This window comes from Podarcis vaucheri, assembly GCF_965113315.1.
Source record: "Podarcis vaucheri genome assembly, chromosome: 2".
NCBI classification, from domain to species: domain Eukaryota; kingdom Metazoa; phylum Chordata; class Lepidosauria; order Squamata; family Lacertidae; genus Podarcis; species Podarcis vaucheri.
The window spans coordinates 97,492,459-97,512,564 of record NC_138760.1 but is presented as its reverse complement, the minus strand read 5'-3'; the positions used below and the strand labels follow the sequence as shown (position 1 = coordinate 97,512,564).

General features: G+C 43.2%; 1 protein-coding gene across 2 annotated transcripts in view; it reads right to left on the bottom strand.

Annotated features, from left to right (window-relative positions):
• Window positions 1-2,552: 2,552 nt before the first annotated feature.
• The window catches only part of SUMF1 (sulfatase modifying factor 1), a 76,373-nt gene continuing 58,819 nt past the window's right edge, over window positions 2,553-20,106 (bottom strand). The window contains exon 9 of one of the 2 annotated variants that reach the window (XM_082210431.1): window positions 2,553-2,937. In XM_082210431.1, coding sequence (XP_082066557.1) covers window positions 2,933-2,937 — 5 coding nt within the window. In that variant the 3' untranslated portion in view covers window positions 2,553-2,932. Of the gene's footprint in view, window positions 2,938-11,335; window positions 14,318-20,106 lie in introns of those variants that run through there. The other variant, XM_082210430.1, reaches the window with a different exon arrangement.

Below are 20,106 nucleotides of genomic sequence, written 5' to 3'. Positions count from 1 at the left end.
CACTCCTTTCCACTCACCATCTTGCTCATCAACTTTCCCCCCTGCCCTTTTTTACTGACTTGTTTGACTGTCCTCAACAGATATTCTCCACTGATCACATTTTCTGAGTCTTCCCACCATTCCATCTTGCTCTCTTTGTTGCACTTCTGCAGTCCTGTTTTCAGAAACACATACTGCCCTTGCTTTTTCTTGTCTCTGTTGCAGTCAAGTCAACATAAATTATACCTAGTGATTATTCTAATAACTCATTCAGTGGGGACTGGAGGCAGAGCTCTGCTTCTGTCTTGGCCATTTTCCTGCCTCCTTTGAATCTCACATTCCTTTTTCAGAATGGAAATGTGTCAATCAGTGCCCCGACATTGCATACCAGTAGAACAAATACCCTGATACTGGTGTTGAATACACAAGAATGTATATTATTATGACGGTTTCCCACCCCTTCAATTTCGGCTCCCTCTAAGCAGAGAAAGGAAATCACTGTAAGCAATAGCACTGCTGCACAGTTATTTTTAGGAAGTGAAATATTCAGTCTCGTCCCATATATATATATATATGAAGCCTTATTTCTATGATCATTCAAGCCTGCCTTCAGCAAAAGCCAAGGGGCCTGTTTTCCTATTTTGTGAATTTTTCAGTCTGACTTGGAAGCAGCAACAAGCTGAATGTGGCCCTGTCTTGCTAAATGCAAGGAGCTTCTTTTAATGAGATTCAGAAGCAATACAAACACAAGTGAGTGAGAAGATTAAAGATTTTATTCTAAACAGCAAACATTACCAAGCAAGAACTTCGATCTGCCACTGGGAAGCCCTCAAGAAGTGGCAAAGTAACCCCCAGGTAGCCTTCAGTTTTTGCACGACCCTCTGGCCATTGGTTCATGCACGAGCTTCTCAGAACCATGCTCCAAAACCATCCAATTTATAGATAGCTAACTTGCTAGCCCACGTGCCTTGCCCGACTAGCTAGTGCAGATTATTAATTAGCTAGCCCCCTCTTCCGATACTGCATGTTCTTCCAAACAATGTCTAACATCAGAGAAGGTACCCTGCGTTACCACTTCTTCCTTCCACCAGATTATACATTAAAGGCTGATCTCAGCCACCAAATAAGTTTAACAAGAGATAGGGGATGTAAACAGAGGCAGGAAGAGATGACCATGTCAGATCACAAATTTATTTGTTTACACACACACACCCCATCCATATAGCCATCTGTTATCACGTCTAGTTATTCCTGAGACTGAGATACGGTTTATTATAAGGCATTAAAAAAGAAATGAATAAAATATTATACCGTGATGATGCCCATGTTTAAACCATTTGTGTTTCAAGCCTTAAAGACATGAGCCCTGCTGGATCAGACCAAAGGCCTCCCTCATCTAGTATCCTGGTTCCCGCAAAGGCCAAACAAATATCACTGGGAAGCCCACAAGCAGGACACTGGAATGATAGCTCTCTTCCACTGTTTCCCCCAGAAACTGTTAGGAACATTATACTGACTCAGGCCCTTTCTCCACCTGGCTGTGTATTGTCTACACCGACTGGCAGCAGTTCTTCAGGGTTTCAAAAAGGAAACCTCTCTCAGCTCTACATGGAGATGCTGTGGATTGAAATTGGAGCCATTCTGCAAGTAAAGCAGAAGCACTGCCTCTGAGCTATGGTAGCGTTACCAGACGTCCCTGTTTCCCAGGGACAGTCCCCGGACTTCATCTAATGTCCCCAGGAAACATGGCAGCGGCAGCCTCAGCAGCCCAGAGCCAGCCTTGTAGTGCAGTTAGCTCTGGCTAGCTTCAGGAGCTGCCCGCTACAGTGGTGCCTGCCATTTTGCCTCGCTGGAAGTCCCCATATGATGTGTTGTGCACAAGACACATCATATGGGGACTCGGAGTAGGGGCCGAAGACACGGTGCTGGGTGCCGTCGGCGGGGTCGTTGAGCTCGGTGTGCCGCTGCAACTTGGCGCTCAGCTTGCTGTCGGCACCATTTCCCAAGGCCATCGGCTTGGGCTCCAGTTCAGCCTCCGGGTGGTGCTTGGGCAGCTGTGGCTGCTGCTTGGCTTCACCATTGTGCTCCTCTACTTGCAAGCGGTGGCTCAGCTTGTTGGCCAGCTTGTCATTGGCCACTGCGTATGAGAAGTGAGCAGGAGAAGAGCTGATCCGGCCCAAGCGCGCCTCCCGCTTGCTTGCTGCCGGCTTTGCCCCAGACCCGCTGACTGGGCATGCCACGGCACGGATGGGTGGCCACTGGACAATATCTGGGCAGGAGACACCCAAACAGACAGGCAGGGCAGCAGCAGGAGGAGGGGGTTCTGCTAATGCTTACTCCCGAGTAAGCCTGTGGGGGATTGCAGTGCAGGGAGGGAGGGGGGAAGCATGGCTAGCGCTCCAAGAAAGGCTGGGACCCAGAGGAAGGCCGCGCAACAGAGGGGACCACAGAAGAGAAGATATTATTTCTTTATTTTTTTAATAACCTTTTTCCTCTTAAAAAAAATATGGATTGATTGTGTCCCCGGGATTCATGGAAATAAATCGGGTAACCCACCAAGAGCTATGCTAATTCTTGCAATGACAAGCATCATAACTAGCTCGGCATCTATCTGACTTTGTAAGATAAATCTGAACTGTCCCCTTGATCGCATCTCTGCTGCAAAGGCTTGGGTGAGGGTATGAGCTTGCCAACCTCCCACTTTTACCACCAGGCTGACTCCTGAAGCAAAGCACTCCCACACCAGCAATTCATAACAACTTCATTACCGCAAAAGACCTCGTGTTTCGGTGGATGGAAGGGAAGGTGGAGGTGGGCAGAGGAATCTCATTTTCATCACAACTCCATACTGTATATTTTTTTTAGCTGGGAGAATACAGTTCCTCAGCAGCCGAGTTCTGCTCTTCAAAATGTCATCTGGATCAGCTGTGCATTCCAGTTAGTAAAGGAAAGTTTACTCTATGCTTATACAGAGGAAACAAGGAACAAATTGGGGGGGGGGGGTGTTGGGGTAAAGAGAGAAGTTTGTTCTCTTTGAGGATAATGGGTGTTGCTCTCATTTCCGGTCTGCCTGTGACAGGTTTACTTTACCCAGTACCCTTTTTTTCTTTTTTGCGAGACAAGTTTGGGAAACCAACTGGGTCACAGTGGACAGATGAAGATTAGCTAATCTTATCATAACATAACTGCTACCATTGCCTTTTGAGGCGCCACGTAAGCAGCCTGAAATTCAGTGCCCTGTCAGACATTTCCCTTTTCGTTTTATACACTGACATGTGTCTATTGTATTACCTCAAGTATTAACCACTTTTGGGGAGGGACCACTTCCCCCTTTAAAAATGAACGTTCACTTACAATGTAACACTTTTCCTCTTCCCTTTTTGTGTCAAAATCCACAAGCACAAACAGCTTGCGTCGTTGTTATAAAAGCATTCAGAAGTATTTTATCTGCTTAGATTTTTGATACAGAATTATTGTAATCATAGAATCATAGAGTTGGGAGAGACCACAAGGGCCATCGAGTCCAACCCCCTGCCAAGCAGGAAACACCATCAGAGCACTCCTGACATATGGTTGTCAAGCCTCTGCTTAAAGACCTCCAAAGTAGGAGACTCCACCACACTCCTTGGCAGCAAATTCCACTGTCAAACAGCTCTTACTGTCAGGAAGTTCTTCCTAATGTTTAGGTGGAATCTTCTTTCTTGTAGTTTGGATCCATTGCTCCGTGTTCGCTTCTCTGGAGCAGCAGAAAACAACCTTTCTCCCTCCTTTATGTGACATCCTTTTATATATTTGAACATGGCTATCATATCACCCCTTAACCTCCTCTTCTCCAGGCTAAACATGCCCAGCTCCCTTAGCCGTTCCTCATAAGGCATCGTTTCCAGGCCTTTGACCATTTTGCTTGCCCTCCTCTGGACACGTTCCAGTTTGTCAGTGTCCTTCTTGAATTGTGGTGCCCAGAACTGGACACAGTACTCCAGGTGAGGTCTGACCACAGCAGAATACAGTGGCACTATTACTTCCCTTGTAATTATTACAATCGTGTGTATGGGTGCACATTCATACCTTTAAGAACACAAGAAGAGCCTGCTGGGTCAAACCTTGTAGTTCACTGTCCTGTTCTCACAGTCACCAGATGCCTGTGGGAAGCCAATTCCAAGCGACTGGTGTTCAGAGGCATGCCCCTTCTAATAGTGGAGGTAGCCATTGTTAGCCTTGTCCACGATTTCTTTCTAATCCTTTTTAAAAGCCATCCTAGTTTGTGGGTGGCCCTTCTGTGGGGGGTGAGTTCCATAGCTGAACTATGCAGTGTGTGACGTGATTTATTCTCTCTGTCCTGAATCTTCCGACAAATTGCTCAGCCACGATCGAGAGTGGCACTATGGAAGTACTTTTCAGATAGTCTCCCACCCCCACAAAGTGCAGAAACTCAGAAGACGTTCCAAAAACCTGTGTGTAATATGCCAAAGAAAATAGGCCAATGTAGCAAAATGAGTTAACATACAGTTAAAGGTAAAGGGACCCCTGACCATTAGGTCCAGTCGTGGCCAACTCTGGGGTTGTGGCGCTCATCTCACTTTATTGGCCGAGGGAGAGGGATACAGCTTCCGGGTCATGTGGCCAGCATGATTAAGCCACTTCTGGTGAACCAGAGCAGTGCACGGAAACACCATTTACCTTCCCGCCAGAGCGGTACCTATTTACCTACTTGCACTTTGGTGTGCTTTCGAACTGCTAGGTTGACAGGAGCAGGGACCGAGCAACGGGAGCTCACCCCGTTGCGGGGATTCGAACCACCGACCTTCTGATCGGCAAGTCCTAGGCTCTGTGGTTTAACCCGCAGCGCCACCCGTGTCTCTCAACATACAGTTAGGCAGGTCTGGTTATTATGATGCCTTTTCTGGAAAAACTGGAGCTCCTTAGTAGGTGGGAGCATCCCAATGGAGAAATGCAACTTGGCCGCAAATAGTTCTCTCAACTACACCTGCTTTGCGCTTAAGGGTGTAACCTATGACTGCCACTGAAATGAATAATGGTTTTGTGCCAGGACCAAAGCCAAAGCAATTTGTTTCATATAGCATTTGTAGTTGTGGTTTGGATTTCATTTTTTATTGACTGTGCAATTTGTACCTGGCTTGGGATCTCTTCATAGGCAGGAAGAAGAGATCTTTCAAACAAAGAAGTGATATGAGCAGTGCAGAAGTCATGTACTTCCCAGATAATGTTACAGTTGGAGTGAACGCAGCAAGTGTGATGAGCAGGGAAGGAAAGCAGCAGCTGAGTCAGCTGTAATTCTGCGCCATATTCAAGTGTGAGATCAAAAACACCCCCTTTATGAGCTTTGGCTTTAAGCAGCTAAGAGTCAGTACCAAAACTGCAGTTCTTCTGTGGTGTTTACTCCAGGCTTAGTTCTCAGCAATGACGTGAATACACTATTGCCTCTTCTGAACCACCAGTTTCCCTAAAGTTTCTTTACTTCTCAACCAGTCTTTTAAAAGTGTAAAAAGAGAGCTGCTCTTTCTGAGCACAATTCCAAGTGTTGGTGCTGACTTTTAAAGCCCTAAATGGCCTCGGCCCAGTATACCTGAAGGAGCATCTCCACCCTTATTGTTCAGCCCGGACACTGAGGTATAGCACTGAGGGCCTTCTGGCAGATCCCTCACTGCAAGAAGCGAAGTTACAGGGAACCAGGCAGAGGACCTTCTCGGTAGTGGCACCCGCCCTGTGAAACGCCCTCCCAGCAGATGTCAAAGAGATAAACAGCTATCTGACTTTTAGAAGACATCTGAAGGCAGCCCTGTTTAGGGAAGTTTTTAATGTTTGAAGTATTATTCTGTTTTTAATGTTCTGTTGAAAGCCGACCAGAGTGGCTGGGGTATGTATTAACAAACATAATAATAATAATAATAATAATAATAATAATAATAATAATAATAATAATAATAATATCAGTTCAAGGGCCCATCTGATCCATCTTTCTGTTATCCCATTGGCCAAACATCTGTCTGCAGGAAGCAGCTCTTAAGCCCAACAGCACTTGTGATTCTCAACAGTCATTCAGAAGCTAACTGCCTTCAATACTGGAGATTTGCTGTGACACCTTAATGCTGCCATTCTGCTACAGGGCAGCAAGACAAATAGTGCAATGCACTCACCTTCGTATTCCTTTCCAAACATAAGGAATATAGCTGTGTCTTTCATCTAAAAACTGCAGAGGTCATCAAATGAAATCTGAGCTAGTGGGGCTGAAAGCTTTCAAAACAGTAAAGTAATTTCATGGCCCTGCTGATATTTAAACATAGTATACCAGGGGGCAGTTCTAGTGGTATCCAAAGATGACAAATCACTTTGTTTATACATATCTAGCTGTTGTTGCTTTTTAATTCCTGCTCTGCAGAAGACTTCCTGTATCAGTGAACATAGTTTACTGAAAAACCATATGAAAGAATTGACTGCACTATGCTTTAATACCAGGTTTTGATTTGGCCATGCAGAGCTGGCTTTGTTCTAGTAAGCAAATTTTTAGCAATCTTTTCTCTGGTATGGACACCAGTCAGAATCAACAGTTAAAGAGGTGCAATGGAGCTCCTATTTCTACCATCTGGAAGACTTGCATATAGGTGCACCTTAGAGTTTGCTCTAAGCATAATAAATCTATTTGGAAAATACAAATTAAATGGTGGAATAATCTAGTGGCAGAGATTCATGAGAAGCAGCTGCGATCTCTCTTATCCCTGCCTCAAAATCGAAATCACAGCCCCTTCTCACAAATCTCTGCTGCAAGACTGTTCCACACTATCCCATGTATGATCTAAGATTTATCATGCTTAGATAACTGTTGTCCTACAGATGTTGCTAGATTCCAACTGTTACTGGCCTTTGGCTAATTAAACAATCTATGGCCTTTTAAACTGGGGGTGGGTATGGTTTTTGATTGTTACTATGGTATGTATTAGGGACGCGGGTGGCGCTGTGGGTTAAACCACAGAGCCTAAGACTTGCCGATCGGAAGGTCGGCAGTTCGAATCCCCGCGACGGGGTGAGCTCCCGTTGCTTGGTCCCTGCTCCTGCCAACCTAGTAGTTCGAAAGCATGTCAAAGTGCAAGTAGATAAATATGTACCGCTCCAGTGGGAAGGTAAACAGCGTTTCCGTGCGCTGCTCTGGTTCGCCAGAAGCGGCTTAGTCATGCTGGCCACATGACCCGGAAGCTGTACGTCGGCTCCCTCAGCCAATAAAGCGAGATTAGCGCCGCAACCCCAGAGTCAGCCATGACTGGACCCAATGGTCAGGGGTCCCTTTACCTTTACCTTATGGTATGTATTGTTGTGTTTTTATATTGTAAGCCCCCTGCAATCCTCAGGTGAAGGGCGGTAGTAGTAGTAGTAGTAATAATAATAATAATAATAATAATAATAATAATAATAATAATAATAATAATATCAGTCCCAGTCTTATGGACAACAGATAGATTATGGGATTTGCACTCCAACATCTGGTGGGCCACAGGTTCCTCAGCCACGTTTCCACTCATTTATTCCTAGAGTGTGATCTTATTATTATTTCCCCTACCTTCCACAACCGACAGTGCTACACTTTCGTCTTCCATAGGATTTTTTTTTTTTTAGGGGGTAAAATAAAAATGGCATTGAGATGCCATTTATTGCTTATAAATTCTAAGATGCATGGAGGAGGACCCAGAGGGATAGACATAGATCAGCACTGCTAGCCACTCAACCAAAAAAATAATGGCCTAGTCAGGGCTTTGGGGTGTTTTTTTTACCTGCTCAGATGATTCTTTCATAGCCATTTTCCATAGGCTCTGTTGAGCTGGGATAGCTAGAGTAGCAGACTGGAACGAAGAGAGGTTTACAGCAACAGCCGATTTGCTATACATTCCTCCCTGTGTTAGAACCTAAGGGCAGACTCATTGCTTCACAGCTGCCAGCACCAGCCGCAGGCAGCAGAGGTGTGTGTTTCGGGGTGCTATTGGAGTTACTGCTGCATATGGGGGATGGGGAATGATTGCTCCTTCCTGTTCACCCACATGGACTCGACCTCACCACCCTGCTGGCCCAACCGTGTCCAGGTAAGTGTCAGCAGGGTGCACCACTACTGGCACAAGAGTCTGCCAAGTCCTGCTCCCTGCTGGACTAACTCAAGATATTTTGCTGCCTGAGTCAAAGGAGCAGATAGTACCCTCACCCAAGCCACATACAGAATTCAAGCAGATCAGCATGTTAATGTGACCTGGGTGATCCTCCATTGTACCTGAGGGCAGCAAGTTAGCTCAGGGAGTGTAGAGCAGGCTACCTCAGGGGGAAAGAATGGCAAGCCGCTGTGGTCCCCAGCATCGGCTGTCTGTCTCATGGCCAAGCTAGCCCTGGTTCCCTTCCTTAGTATCAGTCTGCAAGTTTGCAACCTTAGGATACAGCAACAACCACAGAACGGAAAAAAGGATGAATTACCTACCCTTAACAAGGAGATTTTCAAAAAGTTCACTACTCAGATGTAAAATGTGACAAATGTCTTCTAGAATATTCTCTAGGTGAATGAAGTGTCTTTGTTCATTCCATCCCCACCAGTCTGTCCCCCCAATTGGTCCCTAGATGTTGGACTACAACTCCCATGATCCACTTCCAATGATCCACTAGTCAATGATCAGAGAAGATGGGAGTTATAGTCCATCAACATCTGTAGACCCAAGGCTGAAGAACAGCCCTGACCTACCAGGTGCTGCCACAAACTGAATGTAAGATCAACAAATGCTGAGGGACTAACTTGGTTTCTTTACCTACAGTTTCATTCTATTAAACATACAAATTTTCAAGAGATGAAGGTTGCAGTCCTATATTCACCTTAGGGTAAGTCAGTTTCCAATGTGTAAAACCGGAGCTGGGAGTTCCTGGATGCCAGAGAATCAGCTATCTTGCACGCCTCTGCTCACCCAATACTTACCATTACCAATACCTCTTTAAAAGCAAGATTGCAACTGACAGACACCAGAGCAAGAGAGAGATGTCATGCTTACCAAATGCATAGCTCTACAGGCATGAAATCACAAGCTACTGGTTCAGATTGCCATCCATTTCACTTGTGTTCTGATTTTACAGATGAGTGGGTAGATCCAAGAGCAAGGCTTTTCAGACTTGTTAATAAATATATTCAAGAGGCTTTAGTCCCATACAAGAGATTTGTTCAGCCATATGTCAGGAGCTTGAAGGGAACATTTTGTTTTGTTTCATACTGGTGGAATATTAAACAGCAGAAAGTACCAGGAAACCAATGCTTTGAACTATCTATAAATGTTCTAAAGTAGGATTTAGTGACAACTGCATTTCTTTCAGCACCCCTGCTTCCCAATTATCTTTCAAAATTAGATTTATCTGAAGAATTAATATTCTGCTCTGTTAAAAATATATATCTTCATAGTCTTGAAATCTACTAATTGTAGGGATTAAGCACAAAAAGGCACGTAGAAATTTAAGATTGGATATGATTAGATTAAATCTAAGATTGGACCTTTCAAAATACTTAATTGACTTGAGTTCTGCTTGTGCATAAACACACACTCAATTTTAAGCATAAACGGACAAAGTGGATCTAGATTACTGGTACATTCAGATTGGCTCATGCACTTCTCTTTGCTCTCTTACTGTGTGTGATTAGTACATAACATTGTAAACTGCTTTGAAGGGTTTTTTTTTTTTTTTACATTCAAGCAGTGTATAATTTTTATGAAATAAATAAATGGCACACCAATAACCAGACTTGTGCCAACAGTAAGGCAGACTTTCTGGCTTTACATTAATCAGAAATGAACACTGTCCACCTGCTTTGATCGTCCCCTGTCAAGAATCAGATAAAGCAGGAAACCCTGGCTTAACACAAACCAGGGATCATTTATTGTTGCTCCTTAACATGTCAGAAGAAGCCATGGCTTGTTGTTGGTTTGCTGATGGTGGCTTGTTCAGGAGCAGCAAACCAAGAATGCTGGTTTGGATGTACTACAAAGCCAAGGCTTCCTGGTTTGCTCATCTCACTCACAACCGGGGAGGAGAGAAACAGAAGCAATCAAGTACACTGTTCATTCCTGCTAACCCAAGATAGGGCAGAAAATCTGCATTATCATGGCATACAAAGGAACCAAGGTGAGAAAAGAATCCCTCTGTTTAAGGGTCTCTTACACCTAAATGATTTGCATATTAACTAGTCAGATTGAGCCACATCTGTGCTTATCACAACTGGGAAATTACTTGCATAGTGCAGGAGTAGTGTCCCCCACATCGTTGCCATTATGCTGGTACATTGTAGACATCTGTGGTCTAAACCAGTGTTCCCCAACCTTGGGCCTCCAGCTGTTTTTGGACTACAACTCCCATCATCCCTCGCTAGCAAGACCAGTGGTCAAGGATGATGGGAATGGTAGTCCAAAAACAGCTGGAGGCCCGAGGTTGGGGAACACTGGTCTAAACCACTGAGCCTAGGGCTTGCCTATCGGAAGGTCAGCGGTTCAAATCCCCGCGAAGGGGTGAGCTCCTGTTGTTCTGTCCCAGCTCCTGCCAACCTAGCAGTTTGAAAGCACGTCAAAGTGCAAGTAGATAAATAAGTACTGCTCTGGCGGGAAGCTAAATGGTATTTCTGTCCACTGCTCTAGTTTCGCCAGTCATTTATGGGCATACACAAGTAATTGCTAGATACACCAGCAGGAAAGACCAAGGAATGGTTTTAAGCTTGTAGATATGTTTTGCATTAACTGAGACAGGTTGCAGGTTGTGGGTATAGTGCAAAGGATCACTCTGTGCCAGTGGAGAAGCAGGAATTGTAATTTCATCCTGAAATCCTATTCATACTTGAGAGCAAACCCCACTGAACATAGTGAGACTTACTTCTGAGTATACATGCACAGGATCAAGCGGTTTTCTCAGATTTCAGGGTGTAGCTGAATAAACTTGAAGGATGGGATTCAAGGTTCTACTTACCTAGTCACTTCTCAGTTACTGCCGTACGAATCAGGGTTCATAACCGGAGAACTGCACTAGGCCACACTTCCCAACACAACTTGCCTCCTGCAGTGTTATGCCATAGCACAAACAGGAAAGCCTTTGATGATAGCTTTAGACAGCAAACTTTTGCAATCAAAGGCTACGGGATGATACAACAGCTGAGCACTTTCCGTTATGATCAAAACAACTCCCTCTGACATAATCTAACACAACAACAAAATCCCCATCTCCATCTTTCCACGTCTCCAAATCTTGCTGGGGCACTTCTTCCCTAGTAGAACACAGGGCAATTTGCTAAATTCACAGCTGGACTGACAACAATGCAAGAATCACAACTGAGAACAGAGTGTTTAATTAGAAGCCATGATTTATTTATTTTGATTTTGTATTTTCAAAAGAAAATTGCAGGACCAGGAAGAAAAAGAGAAAGCACTTTTCTTGCCCAAAGAAACATGGAAAACAAAACACATTGCTTGATCCAGGCAACAGTCTTTACTGGGTTGTCAACCTTTAAATGTATTTGCTAGAAAGCTGAAGATGGGTGAAACTGCTAAATAATTACCAATGGATTTCAATATGAGATCCAGTATAGCGAAGAAATCCCTGAGCAATATAGTGGCAGGAATGAGTGCTGGACCTGTTCAAATTTCTATGCTAAACTGCTGACATGGACTTCTAACTGCTTTTCTTAACAAGACAACTAGATAAAGAAGTATGTTACTAATTTCTCAGTGTGTATTTGTGGTAAAGGTTTGCTTCATATTCTGTGCATTTTGTGAAAACTGGCATCTGAAGATGCCCTTGCAGAGGTCGTTGTGGGTAGCTGGTGGCTTTAGTGATGATTAACATGAGGTATAAAGCAGTGCCACTCTTGCAAAAAGTTATCTGTTGCAACACAAGTTCATGCTACTCTTATCTGCTTAATAAGCTTCTCTGCTAACAATGTAGTCTAGACAGTACCAGATAGTCAAAGCTATTTCTTCTTCAGTTTTCCAGCACTTTGCTATAACTTGCCCCACTGTCAGCAAAACAAAAACAGGGCTGGCCCTACCATTAGGCAGAATGAGGCTGTGGTGATTGTTAATCCTTCTAGCACTTTAACATCCTTGTCTCATTCACCCCAGAGAAAATTCTTCTTACTTCCATTTTACACATGGGAACCAAGACCAAAACTATCCAAGTGTTTGCTGTTGATTAACTTAGTTCATCTCAGTTTTGTGCTATTTACTAGGCCACATCATGTGCAGGTATATACAAGCTAATACTGACAGTTTCCATTACACACAAGTCACTTTGATGGTTTGGGTTGGTTATTCTGCCAAGGTCAAAATCTGTACATTTACTACCCAGAACTCCAGCATAAATGGTTTTAGAGTGAAAATGTCTCTGTGGTATCCAGTTCTATTGTACCAAAACACCAAACAGATACAATATCCTACTTTGGAAGAAGAATGGAAAACAGTAGAATAGATAGGCAAAAATGAATTGAATTAAATTCACTTTTAAATACTTGAATTAAATGAATTTAAAAACCATGTATTTTACATCATGAAATGTGAGAAGCTTACAGCACACCAGCTTGCTTAGCATTAACAGATGCTTAATTCATATGATTAGAAACATTTTAAGTCAAAGGTGGGGAACTTGTGGCCCACCAGATGGACCCCCCAGCAGCCAATGGTCAGGCATGACAGAAGTTAGAATTCAACAACAGCTGAAGTGCCATAGGTTCTCTATCCCTAAGTAGTAATGGCATTTCAGGGGTTAACAACATGGTGCCCACCAGATGGGCTTAAGACTCCAACTCCCATCAGCCCCATGGCCAATGGTCATGAATGTCAGGAGTTATAATCCAGAAACATCTGGAAGGCACTCCATTGGTTATGCCTGATTTATTGTATTTCTTACCCATCATAAGGTTCCTAAGTAGGTTACAACTACCTGTATATAAAATGCAGAATCAAAATAAGTTAAAAGTTCAAACCATTTACAACCAGAAGACTAGTGTGTACACACACTCTCTCTCTCTCTCTCTCTCTCTCTCTCTCTCTTTATAGTAACTAGAAACAAGACAGAAATTTTAAATTCTTACAGCAAAATGTTTTGGCTTCCACCTTTATCAGTTCTCAGACCGAATGACATCAAAGATATTAGTTAACTGCTTCAAAATTCTATAGCTAGGTCTCAATATTAGCACATTTAAGCCTCACAGCTTATTTTCATCATCATTTTCCCTATCATTATTTTTTATGTATTTTCCTCCCAAAAGGGCCATTGACTAGAGAAAGAACTTTTTCCTGTTCTGCAAAAGGAGTATGCTTAGTATAAGTCAGTGATGTGCAAAAGTTCAATGGCAGTTTGGTAGGAAATATCCAAAGACACCTAGAGGGTCCAAGTTTCCCATCTCTGGTGTACACTGTGTCTGATTTTCACCCTACCCCTCCTCATTCCACATACCAACACTTCAGATGTCCCGTTCATTCAACCAACAATCACATTTGGTCCAGAAATGCCAACGTTACTCCTAACTAAATGTATATAGGTTTCAATCCTTAGTGAAAGTACCTTAGATTTGGCAACAAGGATAAACTGGAAACATTAAATGCATTGTTTGTGCACATTTTTCTAATTTGGGTCATTTGTAGCTCCTATAAGGATTCTACACACTCTATGAAAACATATTTGCAGCTAATTCAAACTGTATACACTGATGCCTGCATCTTTAGGACTGTAAACCATGAGGCTAATTAAAAAAGGTTGATTCCAATATTGCAGGAAGTTGGCCACTGAAGGCCATATCTGGTATTGGGGGGCCACTTGGAAGCCACACACTGAATTATTAAAAGAAATAAAGCAGCATTTCACTTCCTGCTTTTGTAAATCCATCTCCTAGTTGAAGCCAACTGCCTCTAAACATTTCTTTTCCTTATTAAGAGAGAACCCCCTCAATTCATGACCATAATTCTTCTCAGTTCTCAAACATAAAACAATCAAAGTTAATACTCCATACATCAGTGCTAGATTTCCGGAAACACAAATGGAAATCCAGCCCGTTTCCCCCCTTGCGCCGAGGTTCATTAAAGCAGAAAGTTCAGCATTTCAATTTTCATCTTTCCAAGCAAGACATCCTTCACTGAGCCAAGGTCCTTCTCTTCCTTAAGCGCTTCTTGCCTCGGGTGAGATCTTTCGGTCCTCCACAGCTGCCAGCCAGCCTTTGTCACTTTAAGTAGTCAGGCAGAGTGTCAGCAGCGCAGCGGAACCCCAGGTTCGAAGCAGAGCTGTCAGGGGTGTTTTGGCTTCGGGCTGTGCATCGATACCTATAGCAGTAGGACTGAGAGGGACAATAGTGACATTACCACGGGTGTCAATTAAAGTGTGCCAATTCATTAGCTGAACATGGCAAAGTAGCTCTGCACTGGGGAGATCCTATATCAGCAACAAGGAACATGTGTGGTAGCCTCCTAAAAAATTGGTGCCTGCCTGAAACGAAAAATCATAAACTAGATAAATTAGCCCGTCTGCTTAAGGGATGGTCTTGACAGCCTGCCTCTTTAGGATGAGAAGAAAAATGGTTAGGTTTTCTCCTGTGCACTACTGATGTAAAGGCTTGGCACCAGTTTCACATTTCATGGCTTTTTCACTCAGGCAAATATTACTGGAGCTCAACTCCAACAAGCAAAACAACACCTTCTGACTTTGAGAACATCCTCCAACTCTACAATTTTATGGTTCTATTTTGGAAATGGTTCCAGATCATCCAGTACCCTGACTCTCAAGCAGCCACAGATTAGACTCCTTCACTTTTTCTGCCATAAGTAAAGGGGCCCCTGACCATTAGGTGCAGTCGTGCCCGACTCTGGGGTTGCGGCGCTCATCTCGCTTTATTGGCCGAGGGAGCCGGTGTACAGCTTCCGGGTCATGTGGCCAGCATGACTAAGCCACTTCTGGTGAACCAGAGCAGTGCATGGAAACGCCGTTTAACTTGACGTGCTTTTGAACTACTAGGTGGAAAGGAGCTGGGAGTGAACAACGGGAGCTCACCCTGTCGCGGGGATTCGAACTGCCGACCTTCTGATCAGCAAGTTCTAGGCTCTGTTCTAGGCCAGCCACGTCCCCAAACCTGTAATGTTTTCCTAGGTGTATGATTCCCCTTGCCTAGCAGCAGTCAAGCCAGGGCTGCTTTTAATGCGTCTCTTGGCGCGTGATCTGAAACCCCTTTAGTAGTCAGGGGTCTTGGTGCCAATGTTTTACCACCTTTGAATGAGCCTCTAACAATTGTCCCTTTCTCTCCACTTTAGCTTCTTTTAAAATCCTCCTCCACACTTTTTGCCCTTTTTTTCAATTTTATTCTGTCATGGACTGCGCCTCCCTAGCAATCGTTTCAATCTCCTTGGGGAGGCCTGCCTTATCTTTTGAGAAGTGCAGCTGTAAGAGAATGATAGGAATTTTGTTGCCATAGTGATCTCAGCCCCTTGTAATCCTTTAGCATATCTGCTGCGGCGATATGTAAGGCAGCCGTATCTGTGTGATACAGTGATATATTTAGAGATGGGGAAGTGGTAACAGAGAAATGCTGTTGGTGTCCATACCTGATGTCCACAACCACATACCTAGTAGAGATTCTGGGGTCATGGGGTCTATCTGTAATATACATATACATATACATTCCCTCTAATACAGCTAATGGGACACAAATTTTCCCCCTCATGCTTACAGAGGACACAGTTTCAATATTTGTTACCTGCTCACCCCCAATCCACTGCAGCCATCCAAAAGATGTACTGCTGAGAGTTGGAGGGACCCTCTAGAACAGTTTGGGAAATGATACTGAAGGTGGTAGGAGTGACTGGCGAAATGCTTTTCACTAGTGTAAAGCACCCATTGGATACAACCCATTAACGCAAAATAAATCCCAATATTTTATTTACATATTTATAAAAACACATTAAAATCAACAAAGTTGGCAGTTTCAACAGGATGGAGTGTATTTATCTGAGAATACTTCCAACACATCTGTAAGTGTATCTGTAACCCTACTGTAGGTATGTGCTTTAAGAATTTGCAAGGCTGGCTCAGCATGTACAGATCCACTGAAATCAACTAATTTGGACTTTAATAGATAGCTGCATGCATTGGCTTCAGGTTGCACAAAGAAGAAAACCTTAGTTCATGGAGCAAAACTCAACCACCTATTACGTTCAGCCCGGACACTGAGATCTAGCACCGAGAGCCTTCTGGCGGTTCCCTCATTGCGAAAAGTGAGGTTACAGGGAATCAGACAGAGGGCCTTCTCGGTAGTGAGGCCCACTCTGTGGAATGCCCTCCCTTCAAATGTGAAGGAAATAAGCAGCTATCTTATCTTTAAAAGACATCTGAAGGCAGCCCTGTTTAGGGAAGTTTTTAATATTTAATGCTGTGTTGTTTTTAAAACTTGATTGGAAGCCGCCCAGAGTGGCTGGGGAAACTCAGCCAGATGGGCGGGGTATAAATAATAAATTATTATTATTATTATTATTATTATTATTATACAGCTAAACTCTTTCTATTGATCCTATTTAGAAGCTATGTGATAGTATAGCAAATTTTAAAATCCAATTATCCATTACCATTCACAGAAAGACATAAACCTGCATTTCTTGTATGTGTCTGCCATACACACACACACACACACACACACACACACCAATCTGCATTTCATGCAAAGACTAGGCCTGCTGTCCTGGGATTCTTGGGAGGAAGGGTAGGATACAAATCTAATAAAATAAAACAAAAAATAGACCGCTGGTTTGTTTGTTTTTTGCCCACAGAGGCTTATCTCAAAGTAGTACACACATTATCACAATATACCATGTGAGATCTTGATTAGAGGGGCCATCCAGTGCCTAATCCTGCAGCACATAATCACATGTGATCACAGCTGGATCACTCATAGTCTATAGCCAGTAACCCCCAATGGGATTTATAGCTTAATAAACAGATTCAACCTTTCTGTCTGAGCTGCAGCCCAAAATGTTTACTTAATGACAGTGATTAATGATAATGACCTGGTGCACTTTGTAAGGCAAATCCATAACTGGATTTGGTTTGCCTGTGGCCACCCTATTAATTTGTGGCAGAAGACAGAAACTTACCGAATAAGGCAGAGGGTTCTGCTTTCAGTTTTTCGTGTTTGGCTATCTGAGCAGCACTACATTTAGAAAAGCCAAACATTTCCTTATGTGACTGATTAAATTGATACAGTCAGCAGTTGTTGGGACGCATGACATCAAGATGACTTTTCCCATTAAACGAGATCAGTCATCAACACTGACTATTCATTTTCCTTCTGCATTAAAACTCGGCTCACGGGTCAACAACTGACTTTGAATTAAGATGACCTGGAACAGAGAGGTAATGACATATGTCTAGGAGAATCTTATTTAATTGACTGTAAACTTAAGAAAGAGGAAGGGTGGACCATACAGCTGTGCCCTGGGATTTCTAAAATTGCCAGTCAGTGTAGAGATTCAATTAATTTGATATAGCAAGGATGGGCTAAAAGTGACATGCCAGAATGTACAATACAACTATGAGCTACAAGACACACGTCAGTGTAATTTCATATCTCCTCTCAGCTACTGTTGATGCCGAGAATCCGCTTTCCCTCCGGAAGCTTCTCTCAAACTCATCACAGTCCCAGTTTTCTTCACTCCCTCTGCCCCTGGACACCCACTGCTTAATCTATTTCCCTTTCCCCATTCCACAATTCCCGAAGCTAGGCCTGCAGCCATAAGGTTACTGCTGCATTCCTTCTTCTGGCATTAATATTTCTGTACCCAGAACCTGTAGGCTGTTCACGTACCTCAATAGGCAAGCTCTGTGTATTATGGTTGTTTCCTTTCCTGACCAGCAAAATCTAGCTTCCCCTCAACAGTATCACTGTTGCTGTGCTCTCCCTTAGACGCTTCTGCTTCTCCAACACACCCTGCCCTGGGTTATTGCTGCTGCTGCAGTGGCAGCACTGACTTCCTTGCATCACCCTGCCACTTCAAGCCCCCGGTCGCTCCCTCTTCTCACTTACAAGTTCATTTCGGGCACGTCCCTTTCCATCTCTGTGTTGCTGTGGTATGTTGTCAGTGTGCCTTAAACGGCCTCCCGCAGTGCCTCCAAGAGACCACCTCCCCTATTTCTCTTAAGTGCCTCCTCCATGACAAACTGGGGGGCAGCTGCAGGACTGTAAGACCCCAGGGCCTCCATGAATTGGTGGGCAGAAGAGAGATTGTAAACCAGCCCGCCACAATTGGGCAGGTGCTTTACCCTCACACTGAAGCAAACAGGACGGGCAACCCAGGCAGGCAGAGGGCCTTTTCAGTGGTGGCGCCCGCCCTGTGGAATGCCCTCCCATCGGATGTCAAGGTGATGGACAACTACCTGACATTCAGAAGACATCTTAAGGCGGCCCTATTCAGGGAAGCTTTTAATGTATGATATTTTAGTGTTTTTTGGTTTCTGTGGAAGCCGCCCAGAGTGGCTGGGGAAACCCAGCCAGATGGGCGGGGTACAAATAATAAATTATTATTATTATTATTATTATTATTATTATTATTATTATTATTATTATTATTATCATATTCATGCACTGCAGAGGTCTTGAAGTAGATCACCCTTGGGATCCCTTCCAACTCTATGATTCTATGATTACTCTGAACAAAGTCGCAATGAATGAGTTCAATAGGCCCTTTAAAAATGTGTAACCTTCGTCTAGATCGTGTCTGACTTTTGTGTTTTGCTCTTTTTTGCAATTTTAAAATCCTGGCGCAAACCGCATATTATAATGTTAAGCTTGGGACTGGCAAGGTATAAGGTGGGAAAACACAAGGCAATACAAGTGCAAGGTTTGTGTGGTGCTCCTTACAGGTAGATCACTTTGATTGCTTCATAAAGGCAAGTCATGTTGAACTGTTAAACTTGGAGACATCTTTGGACAGCAAGGAAAAGTGTTGTATTAGTATGCCTGCTTTCTATCATAACACTTTGTCAGTTTCTCTGTTTATAGGTTGTTTTATTTTCACACCCAAACCCTGTTTATTGACAGGCAAAAGACAAAGAACAAATCTGCATATAAGATCTCTAAGTAAACTTATGCCATTTGACCTCTAACATTTATTGCTGGGCGTATGAAATCTTTTGTACAGTTGTCGTGCTGAAACAAAAGCGGCTTTGAAGAGTATTCTACTATAAGTAATAGGAGGAAAGGGAGGTTGGGAATTTATGGGCTCAGGAGGGGATAATTCAGGTTGGTACTTTCAGAATTCAGAGAAAGTTTCTTGGCTTATTTCAGATAATCTCCTGCAGATTTAGTCTCAGTTACCTTACCTATGTCTAAACCCTAGAAATGGATAGGCAATCCAGGTTTAGTAAAGGCTCTGCACTGCTTTGTTATACTGTGCTTTCCGACCCTGAGATAACAGATGACTTTTCACATCCTTAAAAAAAAGAAAAGAAAAAAGACTACACTATCTTCAGTAGACTCTAAAATGGGCCATATTACTCATCTGTAAAGAAAACTGCAATGCCGCTGTTAATTTAATCAAATCTGCTAATTAATGTGTGACATTGATTTCACCCCAAAATAAAACCTGGAACATGTGATCTGAAAGTAGGAAATGTAAGCTTCCTATGGAGGATAGGTTACAGATGAGAATCTTAAAGTGTGTTTTAAAACAGGACCTTTCAAAGCACCCAAATGAAAAGATAAACACAGTAAGATTAATTTTTAATTAGAATAAATAAAATTGGGGTCATAGCTGTGACTTAGTTGTTGTTTTTTTAAGAATTATGCTGTGTGGTTCACTGGAATTAGCCAAATGATGGAGATGGAGAAGCATGCATTTCCTATTACAACACTGTGCAAGAAGTGTTTCATATCAATTACTGGTTGCTAAGGACGTAGGATTTATTTCTTTATCATTAGCCTCACTTATATTCTCAAGTCGTTTTCACAATCTATTTAACAACTTCTCCCAAAACTTTCATATTTAAGATGAGAAGAATGCAAAGGTAGACTGCTTGTCTGTCTTGTCTCTGTACTCAATTCTTCACCATAAGGCAAGGAGGGGAAACCTGTGGAACCTCAGATGA